We start from the raw sequence: 12,250 nt of genomic DNA on the forward strand, positions 1-12,250 counted from the left end.
GAATAATTCCTTTTCTTATCCTGTTGACCATAATAATGATAAAACAGTAATCATGATAAATATATCAAAAAGTGTATTTTAAAAATTTTCTAATCATTATTCGAGAAAAAAAACAAATCATTTGTAAGTTTCACTGTTAACTACAGATGAAACATCTTTTGTTTTTAACGTTTTAATGATATTGAAATCAATCAGAATAAAAGGTGTCTCATCTCTTGTGTACTGTCATGTTTGCGATGAGAGGCTGGAAGAAAGACTAGTCAAAAGACTTCAAAGCTGTGGTGATTTAGTTGTATCTCCAACCATTTTTAATGCAACGCATGGTTCATCTACTGGTACCTGTTGCACAATAAAACATTCAAAAACATGTTATTTTACAAATCTTCACTAAAAGCCTTCAATTTCATATGTTGCGTGTCAATGTAAACCGACTTCTTATTTTCAAACTGTTGATGTGAAAGAGAGAAAAAAATCAGAGAAGTAAAATTTATGAAGGAGATTTACTAAGAAGTAAATTGTTTTATAAATAATTATTTTTATATAAAATAAGATTTATTATTATTTTTTCATGTTAATGTTAAAAGACCTTTAAAAAATATGCATTACGTTTTTATAACAGTAGAGATGTTTTTAAGAATTGATATTAGGTAGCTTTTTAAAATTAATTTAGTAATTATCTAAAAAAAATGATCTCTTTTATAAAAAGAAAAAATCACAGAGATCCAGATACTGTCGTGTGAAGTATTAAAGAGATGTCTTTAAAAAGTATTAAAGAGACAGTCGACAGTTTGCTATCTGTTGTAATAAATAATAGAAAAATAAAGAAACTGCAGCAGGAAGATAAAGAAAACATGAGAGACATAACACAAAAGAGACTTGTGCTTTCGTTTAGTAGATGCATCACGTATATGTATCTCTCACGTTATTCAACAATACTCAATAAATACGGATGAAATAAATATAGTTCCCTATTCTCAGTCCACATGCATAATATGTACTGACCAGCTTAGTTTCGCAAGAAATAGTTATGACATATATAACCTACTGGCTACTGTAGTACAGATTCCACAGAATATAAATGTGTTGAATAATCATATATACTTATTAATGAAAAAAATAGAGAAGAGTACGTACAAAATGACCAGCTCCAAGAATCCAATAGAAGTGGAGATTTTTGAATGATTTGGTGAATCCTCTTGTTCTTGTTCTATCATTTTCACAGTATAGAGGCTCTCTTTCTATCTTCTTAAACTCTTGTAGCCCCTCCCACCTTACACATCATCATCATGATCATGTAATAATAAATACCAAACAACCTTTCTTTTTCTATATATAATTAATACCAACAACCTTAGCTGACTTTCAATATTATTCCTTATGTATCATCATTTTCTATCGCTGTTGCTATTAATATTTGTGGAACATAGACAGTCTAATAATTCATCGAGGTTTTTTCCATTTATACAGTTTGGATTTCATTTTCTTAGATTCTTCATTATAGAATGCATAAGATGTCAAATGGATAGGTCTTACTTGAGCTTGCGAACCCATGCTTCAGTTCCACTTGTTGAGCAGATAACATCAAGCTGCGTATAATATAAACCACATGTCATTTTATCTCATTCTTCTATAATATTATTTCAATAAACGAAATGTTCGCGTTGCAAATGAGTTTTTTTTTTATATTTCATATACTTAAAGAGAATATAAAATTTATCGTTGCTGGATGGTCTTACTTGTCCATTATAGATGGTCACATCTATTCCCTTGGCAAGAAGCTCATCGACCTGCCAATATATACATTATTTAATTTATTATTAAAATATCAGATATAACGTTTCAACTACTTAAAATTTATTTTAGATTGATGAAAGAATTATTACGCCTTCGATTGTGGGTCTCATAAAATCAGCTTGCATCGCTGAAAACACATTACCCGAATTGTTCCCCCATCTGTTAAATTTACAAGACAAAACAAATATTAACAAGTTACGCTATACACTAAACAACTAAAATTAACTGTATTAATTAAGTGTTATATTATAAACGGTTAAGAAAGTTGCTTACACGAGGTCTTTAGGAATAATCTTGAGCTTCTTTTTGATAACACCATTCATCAATGTATCAAGGTCACCTTCATCAACGTTATTCGCACTTCTCAAATCATTTAAATATCTCGAATACTTCTTTAATATTCTATTTTCTTTTTTTGTTTCTTCGCTCGTTGTAAGCGAGAGAGGGTCCATGCCAGAATCCAACATAAAATTGTAAAAATCCTACATCAAAACAACCACTTTATCAGTATAAATTCTCACATAAATAATTGTATATATGTAAATAAATGTTATAATTATAAATGAGAAAGATAAAAAGAGTAAGAATTACGACGGAATTGGAGTGGAGGCTAATAATGGATTCGAGTTCCATCCACGTTTCCGTGGCTTCAACGTATTCACCATTCTTGAGTTGTTTTCTAATCTTCTCAGCTAAGCTGCTCCAACAATAGTTATATATGGATTAGGGAGATAATTAATTATGTATTAATTAGGTAAATGAATTTAAATTAATAAGAAAGACCTATTAGAGAGATCCATCCCGTTATAATCAAGTCTTGACACATAGTTGAGAAGAGGTCCCCATGAAAACTGTAACCATCAATTAGTCAACATCATAACCATATCACTTCTACAAACTTTTGTTTTATAATAGAAATATTTTATATATTTAATACTAATACATTTTTAACTACTAATACATTTTTATGGCTTGGCTATCAATATAGACGTTTTAAGTAACAAAAATATCCGAATTATTATAAGTTTTGGAAATTAGTCAGCATAGAATAATTCTAATATGTATATTTATATAAACCTATTGTTTTAGTTTTTATTTTAATGCAATTTTAAACTTATGATATATAAATAAAACTATACATTTACTAAACTATGATTATTCTATATATAATTTTTGTTTTTGTTTTTGTTTTTAATATGTATGAAAAATCTATGTAGTTTTTTGCTTGTAACAAACAGAAATCTATGCAAAACTTTTAAAAGAATGTAGTTTTGCTTGTAACAAACATCAAGCTAGAAGAAACATTGGTGAAACTCACCACAAAGTCTTCAGGGGATATCCAACTATCTCCCAAAACCACTCCTATTCACGCACAAGATAATGAATCATTTATAGTTCCCTACATTATTAGTTTCACTTTCTCAAAAGAAAAATAGAAGAAAAAGCATCTCTTACCTCCAAGATGAAGCTTCAGTTTGCCAGATTGAACCGCGTTGATAACGGATAAACCGAGCTTAACCGCGATTTTACCTCCATAAGATTCAGCAACAATGTATAGAGGGCTATGGTTCAGAATCTGATTTTTGTTGAAGAGTTGTTGCAAGAGTGTGGTCAAGTCCTTGGCTGCTTCTTCATCACTTTTCACATACAATTCCTTCTCTTCTACGAAACTGTACCCTGCCCCAACTGGACTATCCTTTTCCCCATTTTTTGTATTCATCAATAAAAAAGAATAATATTAAAACTCAACGTATCCGAGTCTTAAAGACTCATCAAACTAGATACTACGCAACCTCATAAATTATATATTACTTTATATAAAAAAATACTGTAAGAAAATAATAAAGTAGAAAATAATACCACAAATAACAGATCAGCTTTCTTCAACCAAGTAGAATTTCTGGGCTTGAGAAATGTATCTAATGGACCAACCTCTTGAAAGTTCCCTATTCCAACTCCTGAAGCTCCCTGTTTCACCGAATCAAATAATTTTATTTTAACAATGATCAAAATATTCCAAAGACAAAAAACAAATGTATAAAAGACGAATGAGATAAGAACAACATGTTAAATAAAAGTAGATACAACCACACATACACAAACATATACATAGAAAACTTACAGGTCCACCTTGGAGCCAGAGGATAATAGGCCATGGCTTAGAAGGATCTTCAACTCTATATGGACTTTTGTAATGCCACCAAAACATGTGTGCTTCTATATTTTTCGATTTTGATTTTGGAAAAAAAAACCATTTAGTTACATATAACCAACAATACACATTATTAACTGCTTGAAATTGGAATGAGATAAATATCGTACTTGGTCTAACTTCGACGTATCCCCAAGCTTCGGATCCATCAGAGTTGCTTCTAACAGCTTTGATTTCTCCAATGGTACATGACACAATGAGACACAGAATCACCATTTGTGCAACTGATCTCTTCATTTTAGATGACTGTTTGTGGATCAATTTTTCTATCTTGTCTTGATTGTAAAGATAGAGAGAGAAAAATAGTTGAAATACAGAGAGAGATGGGGACATATATTTCAGAATGTCATGGCACACTAAGTCAATGCTATTGGTTCACCTTATATGGCATATATATATACATATACAAAACAATAGATTTAAGAGATATAGACAGTTACCAAGATTTTTTTCTTTATAATCATTAACCAGAAATATTAAATGATTATTAACACATTTCTTTTATGAAATATATTTTCTAATGAAAAAATATTTTTTAGAATTATATTTCAAATATAGATGAAAAATGGTTAGTCAAAAATATTTAATTCAAACTTAGAGCTATTGGCTCAAAAACTAGCACTTATAAACTAAAAATATTTTATATAACATGGCGATCATATATATAGTCCACTGGTTTGTAATAGGCAAACTCCAATGGAAAACCAAAACATCAAATTTGATGTAATTTTATCATAAATGGAACACTAAAAATTACACAATCTGACCAAATTTATTATAATACTATTCATCACACCAAATATTTAATTTACATATTCTATTGTGTTTCATTTAATAATATAGTTATTATTATTAATTAGTTCAAATTTATAACTAAACATAAATATATTGTATTATTTGTATTTTTAAATTATTTTTAAAAAATTAAAATATCTTTTTATTTTATTTTTATTAACATTATATTGTAAACAAAATAAAACATCATAGAGCTTTTATATTTTATTTTTAATAGTATAAAATTTTATTTAGTATTTTATAAAATAAAGAAACTAATAATATAAGCTGGACAATATTAAAATGACATTAAACTTGAAATACATTTGTTATGTGTTTTTCATAATTAATAGTTTGTAATTTTTAATATATTATTTTATACAAAATAAATACATGAACAATATTATATTGTTAAACGAAAAATATAAAATTAAAAAAATTATTAAAAAACTACATAAATTTAACAAACGTAATAATTAAGTGTGATAAAATAATTATTTATCAATTATAAATAATAAAAATAAAAATATTATTAAAACTGAAAATACTAAAAAATTTATAATATTACTTCTGTGTAATATTTGATGCTATGGTTGGAAATGACAAAAAAATATGACACCAAAACACTAAACTTGATGTAATTTCAACACCAAATTTAGTGTCATGGTTGGAGATATCATAGTTGCTAGGTCACCATCTCATAAACTTTATAGTACATGTTGTTGACAATATATTTTTGCTATAAAATTTAGTTATGAAATAATAGATGGACTAAAAGTAGTTGGAAAATAAATCTGAAAATTGATAAATAAAATAAGTTAGAAATTATTGTGATTAACATGTTTATTTCTTTTTTGGGTCTAAATTTTTAAATAATAATAATAATATAATAATAATAACATATTCTTGTCGACAAAAAAAAGAAGTCGACGAAAAAGTAACTTATCCATAATCATCATGTTGTGCTTGTTCATTTAGGTTTTGGGCTTGTTTAAATTACAGTATTTTTTTCTTCTAAGTGTAAAATACTACCTTTAGTAAAAGATAAGCCCCGAAATATCGGAGCTCGAGGATGTAAGACTTTCAAAAGCCAAGTGGTGTTTAGGTTGATCATGGCCTCATAGTTTGCAGCTAAATCCGGTGGTGTAAGAAGAGAGTGACAGTGTTTCAAAAAAAAAAGAAGAGAGTGACTATTACCACTCCGTCTTTAACTTCAAAATCACTCGGATACAAAATCTTTTAGAAAAGTAAATGTAGTAAATTGAAAACCAAGACATTATAAATAAGCGATCAATAGTTCAAAATTAGAGATGGCAAAATTTGAACCTGCCTGCGGGTCCAGCCCGTTTGGACCTATTGCGGGGCGGGATTGGTTACTAAGATCCAGGCCCGAATTTTTTGCGGCTTCGCGGGATGAGCTTGTGCGGGATTGGGCCATAAGCGGGATGGGTTCAGTGTATCCCGCGGGACCCGCGTGGATCCGCAAAGACTGGTCTCTATCTCCATCATCGTATGATCATCGTACGTCTCTGACATAGACTCTTTGTATTCATCATCCGTACCAGACTGGTCTCTTCTCCTGAAGAGGAAAGACATCAAACCTATAAAAAACGGATACATCCTTGCTTCTTATTTGTCCATCTTTATTCGTCTCACCTTTGGTGTTGTTTCTTTCATCCCTGCTCAAGATGCAGGAGGACTCTTCTCTTCTTGATCCTCCGCAGAATCGTTTCAGTGACACATTACGTCAAGCTATGCGAACAAGAATGTAACAATCTTCTTTTTTTTCTCCTTTTGTTTCTTTTTATTATTTTTTCACTGTATTGACAATATCTCAATTTCTCCAGTAATCTACTCTATTAAAATAGAGTCCTAAATTTATCTACCATAAAAGTTTTCATTTAAGTTTTAGCATGTTTGAAGTTTGTTAGGAAGCTACTTAATTTATGGACCATAACAAGTTAACTACTTTATTATTATTAGATATATCACACGCATTTATCTCCTATTAAACCGACTACATCTATTAACCCAACATCTACTCTATTAAATGTAAACCAATATAACCATATGATTTAGTTTAAATCGTGAATCGTGAACCCAACATCTCCTCTATTAAATGTAAACCAATATAACCATAGGATTTAATTTAAATCATGAACCAGTGTTATATACAATTACAATAAACCAACTATGTACTCTATCTACTCTATTAAAATAGAGTCCTATTTTTTATCTACCATACACAAGTTTATGTCAAACCATTCATTAGAAATTTAATTAAGCATCCTAAAATTACTTATATATAATATTCTTTTAACAAAAAAATATACATCTAAACAATAACATTTCTAAGAAAAGATAAATATATTATCATTAGGTAATTATCATTTGACTGTTTATAATATTTAATATAGATTATATTTTATATATTTCAGTAACTAATTTGAAATTAAATAGTATAGCCTAATTCTTTTTAAATTATCAAATTAAATTTTTAGATAAAACAAAATAAATGATTGGTACAATATCATCAAACAAATTTCAACAAATAAAAATTTTTAAAATAAAAATTATAAAACTAAAATTGATATTAAATTGATGTAGCGTCATCCTACTTCTTCTTGGCTTTGGTTTTGCTTTATTTCCTTTTCTTAAGAGTTTACTTATTTTTATCGTATTGTTAACAAGAATAAGAAACCTATAATCCTTATTCTTTAGGGCTTTTGCTTATTGTTTGCTATACATATCGTTGCCTGAGGTGTTGTAAAAGACATGACTTATTTGATTAATATACAGAGCTTTTAAGAACTCTAAACCTTGTTCTTGGATAGAGTCTCGACTCTCAACGATCTCAAGAAGGCAATTATTTTAGGTATTCTCAAAATCAATAGATTACTTGCGCTATATATAGTTTGTGCTATATCAGTTGGTATCAGAGCTGCGTTCCTTTGATTTTTTAATCGAAGAACGATTCTGGAATCATGTTGAAGGGGAACATTTATTTTTTCGCAAAAGAAAACTTGTTTTCTGAAAGCGAAGAAACGGTTTACGTACATATTGTTGGTGATCCAATTTTTGATATCTTCATCATGTATCACGTCAACAAAATGGTTTCAACATTGGATATGAGTAGTGTCATGCGCAACATATTATGCTTTTAATAAATAGCGTAACTGAATTCAATCGGCCTACCATATATAATTATTTGATAAAGCGATGTAATTTAGCCATTTGGGGTATTGACGTAAGGTAGATGCAACCACTCCACACTGTTTGGCTACATTATTGTCACTTTCTCGAGCTAAAAACAGAAAAAATAAAATAAAGTTTTCAAAAAGAACATCTGAATATTCAGGCAATTTAGTATCTATACTCAGACGTACAGTAGCTGCTCTGATACCAAGCATTAGAAGCTTCAGCTTCTGGCCCAGAATAATATCAGTTTTTATTTGGCCTTTATTTTTCAAAAAGCCTTAATAGCCTGGTGGTAAGAGTAGCATAGTTGGTGTCTGTGAAGTAATGAGTTTGAGAGTACTACTCTACAAATCACCTTGAATATTTTAAACATATTTATTATCAGCCCATAATTTTATTTGGGCTTCTGGTCCTAATACTTACCGGACCGGCACTGCAGACATATATGGCCAACTTATTTTTTTTTTCTTTTTTTGCTTAACATTTGGAGCATTGAAAAATTGAATGCGGCAAGAGCTTATATTACAATGATTGAAATATAAAGCTGACTGGATTTTGAGGCCCAGGATGGGACCATTTATAAAAGATGTCTTATGGCCAACTTAACTTTCATGCCAGAAGATATGCACACAAAACATAAAAGTTCTTTAATTTCAGTTGTATGTTATAAATATCATAGAAATGTCATCATTCCATCATATTTGATGGATTAACATCTAAAAATCCATAGAAGAAACTGATGATTTTTGGAGATTCCAAGCGACTGTTCTGTCTGAGGCGGAGCATGATTTACCAACTAATGTTTGGAAAACGGTGTAATCATCATCGGTTAGCCACAAAACATATCTGGATATTGATATATGAACAGAATTGTTCTTGGAAATAAAACTTGTGCTGTAATTTTTGGATTCCCAAAGTAATTTTCGGAAGCATTTGAAATTTCTTTACTAACTGTGCAATAATGAAATTCGCAATCTGTGTCTTGTTTTTAACTTTCTTTGTAATATGGAGGGGCGGATCTATTTGTATCGAGGATGGGGCATGTGCTCCATACTAAGTTTATAATGATAATTTGGAACATGTAAATCTAGCATATTTGGAATTAAGTTAATGTTGTCACACACTTTCACGTTAGACCATACTTTTCTCTCACTTTTTATTTAATTTGTTTTGTATTGATTAAATCTAGCTGGAAAGAGTATTTAATTAGTTAAATATTTATTTTATTTTTGTATTAAAATTATAAAAATATTTTAAATAAATTATATATAAATATATTGTGCTTCATATAAGATATTTTTCTACGTTCGCCTCTGTAATATAGTAAATGTATCTCTCAAATAAACACATCCATCTATACTGGATTAAATCACCTAAAACAGCTTCGTCTATTAATTATACTGTCAGATGTTCCATAATCAAAGAACGAATAGTAACATGGCATCATGGGACTGGATAATATAATGCAAAATTGTCCCCGCGTTTCATTGTCTCCCAGTTTCTTTAGATACAAATACATGAATATAATGACTAGTGTTATTCTTCTGTACAAATAAAAATCAACTCGTTTCTCTCGCATGAATATATTTTGAATATATTTTTGCCAGCAAGATGATCCTATCAAATTATTCAAACGATTTCCTAAGCATTGACTTGTGTAATTATTTTATAAAAATAAAATCAACACGTCCTTCTCTCATTAGATATACTTTCTTTATAAACAAGTTGAGTGAGTTTATTTATAATATGTTGCTCTACATATAAAACCCTGACTTGAGGGGCATCAAGAGCTTTAAACCAAACATGAATCAAAACTCCGAGCTGAAGGCTCTAGAGAAATTGAGCTCAAATGCGAAGCAAATACAAGAAGATATGCTGGAAGAGATACTCAGAAGTAGCGCAAACACAGAGTATCTTAGACGCTTTCTCCATGGGAGTTCTGATAAAGAGCTTTTCAAGAAGAACGTACCGGTGGTTACCTATGAAGATGTTAAGCCTTATATGGAACGTGTGGCCAATGGAGAACCCTCAAATGTCATTTCGGGCGAACCTATCACTCAGTTCTTCATAAGGTATACACGTTGTAAACCTACAAGCAAATTACGAACATTAGTTTTTTATTACTTTATGATACAAATAGTTCTTAAACAATAGAAAAACATTGACATTTGTGACTTTTTGGTGTGTAGTTCTGGAACTTCCGGAGGAAAACAAAAGATCTACGCTTTGAACAATAAGTACTTTCAGAAGAGGATATTTATCGAAAATCTACGCAACTCTTTCACATAAAATAATTCTTCATTTAATTTGTTCATTCCATCCCAAGGAATCATAATGAGCTTTTTTTTCGGATTTATAGGCATATCAAAGGCGTCGAGGATGGAAAGGTGATGACGTTTCTTAACACTAGAGCAATATCCAGAACTCCCTCGGGTCTGACTGTTGCTCCTGTGATTACAAGCTTCCTAATGAGCAATTATTTTAAGAACTGGTCATCCAAACGTTACACCAGTCCCGACCAAGTTCTATTATGTTGTGACAACAAACAAAGTACTTACTGTCATTTTCTTTGTTCTCTTGTCCAGAGAGAGGAGGTTGTGAGTATTTTTGTTCCATTTGCTTGTTCGTTAATCGACGCAATCAAATTTCTTGAAACTCACTGGAAAGAGTTGTGTAATGATATTCGATCTGGTCACGTTAGCGAGTGGATCACCGACCTTGGTTGCAGAGACTCTGTCTCCAACATACTTGGAGTACCAAATGCTGAGCTGGCAGATAAGATTGAACGTGAATGCTGTCAGACATCATGGGAAGGTATCATCGCACGTCTTTGGCCTAACATCAAATTCATTCAAAGCGTAGTTACTGGACAGATGAGTCAATGCATTCCAATATTGGAGTTCTACTCCAGCAAATTGCCTCTCGTCTCCATGAATTATTCTGCTTCTGAAACGTTGTTTGGGGTCAATGTGAATCCCCTGTGCAAACCACAAGACGTTTCCTATACATGTGTGCCCAACACGTCCTACTTTGAGTTCCTTCCTGTTGATGAAGGAAACAATGCTCAAGTAGTTGATCTCGTGGACGTCAAGTTAGGGCACTTATATGACCCCGTGGTCACAAATCACTTTGATGATATAAATGCTTTAATAATATCATCTCTCAGCTATTATTATCAAACACTAATAATTTTCAGTTATTATTGTTTCTAGGGTTATACAGATATAGAATGGGAGATATTCTACAGGTGACTGGATTTTACAATAAAACACCTCAGTTTAGATTTGTACGCAGAAAAGATACGGTTATAAGCGTCCATATAGAGAAAACAACTGAAGAAGACATAGTAAATGCGGTAAATCGTGTGACAACCGTTCTTGAGTCTGCAGGTTTAATGTTGATGGGGTTCACATGCAAATCTGATATGTCCACTTTCCCGGGTCATTATGTTTTTTACTGGGAGTTTAAAGCCAAAAAAATTGATTGCATTGTTAAGCTTGATAACAATGTAATGGTGAAGTGTTGCTGTGTGATGGAGGAATCATTTAATGCTCTTTATAGAAGACATAGGAGAAAGTATGGGACCATTGGACCTCTAGAGATAAGGGTGATGCAGCAAGGAACGTTTGATTCTCTCATGGAATATTTCATCTCCCAGGGTGCTTTTGCGCATCAGTACAAAACACCCTTATGCAAGGTTTAGCAATTATTGAAGACAGAGTTATTGCTCAGTTTTTCAGTGACAAATCCCCTCCTCGCTGATCAGATATGGTATATTTGGATCACGATGGTCCACAACACAGTTCTGCCACAACATAATCAGGCCATATGAATCCCTTCCCTATTCAGTGAGATTGTTTTCATTCTTGGTTTATGTTATGTGGAGTAATTTTGGTTTTGCGTGCAAGTGTGTGTGATTTGCTTATTATGTTGTAATTTTCAATCGTTTGGTTGTTAAACTAATGAAGCATATTAACGAGAAAACATACTTAACCGGGTTTCATGGCATGGTGGTAAAGGAACCTTGGCTGAGGTGCCCGCCATCACGAGTTCGAACACGGCCACAGCGGATTTAACATGGTTTCCGTTTGGCCTTCAGGACCTTCCTCGCCAGTTCCGGTTGGACGCGGTGGGATAGTCGGACTAAGTGAGAGGTCCGGATACCTGGATTATCAAAAAAAAAGACATACTTTAAAATGAATAGTAAAGTAGCCTTAGCGGGAAACTGGTTGTTTTTTCCTAAAAGAAAAAACTTATGAAACAGGTTGTTCT

At 31.3% G+C, this 12,250-nt stretch overlaps 1 protein-coding gene and 1 pseudogene across 1 annotated transcript; one reads left to right on the forward strand and one right to left on the reverse strand.

The window, feature by feature from the left end:
* Window positions 1–72: 72 nt before the first annotated feature.
* Window positions 73–4,379, reverse strand: LOC106446736 (serine carboxypeptidase-like 51). Its single transcript, XM_013888516.3, has 13 exons — window positions 4,117–4,379; window positions 3,917–4,011; window positions 3,655–3,762; window positions 3,250–3,490; window positions 3,113–3,156; window positions 2,578–2,645; window positions 2,386–2,491; window positions 2,068–2,276; window positions 1,884–1,953; window positions 1,737–1,787; window positions 1,534–1,586; window positions 1,135–1,270; window positions 73–339 (listed from the first exon to the last, which is right to left on the reverse strand). The coding sequence occupies exons 1-13, from the start codon at window positions 4,337–4,339 to the stop codon at window positions 271–273; spliced, it is 1,473 nt and encodes a 490-aa protein (XP_013743970.1). The 5' UTR covers window positions 4,340–4,379; the 3' UTR covers window positions 73–270.
* A 4,321-nt stretch (window positions 4,380–8,700) lies between these two features.
* Window positions 8,701–11,740, forward strand: LOC106449956 (annotated as a pseudogene).
* The last annotated feature ends 510 nt before the right edge of the window (window positions 11,741–12,250 follow it).

The sequence above is a fragment of the Brassica napus genome, chromosome A4 (genome assembly GCF_020379485.1).
Source record: "Brassica napus cultivar Da-Ae chromosome A4, Da-Ae, whole genome shotgun sequence".
NCBI classification, from domain to species: Eukaryota; Viridiplantae; Streptophyta; class Magnoliopsida; order Brassicales; family Brassicaceae; genus Brassica; species Brassica napus.

Excerpts from the sequence above, each read along its gene's own strand:
- LOC106446736 (XM_013888516.3), bottom strand. The coding sequence starts at position 4,339 with ATGTCCCCATCTCTCTCTGTATTTCAACTATTTTTCTCTCTCTATCTT. Across the intron at positions 3,491-3,654 it reads AAGCTGATCTGTTATTTGTG|GATAGTCCAGTTGGGGCAGG; the intron begins GTATTATTTTCT and ends AATGGGGAAAAG. Across the intron at positions 1,587-1,736 it reads TGACCATCTATAATGGACAA|CTTGATGTTATCTGCTCAAC; the intron begins GTAAGACCATCC and ends TATTATACGCAG.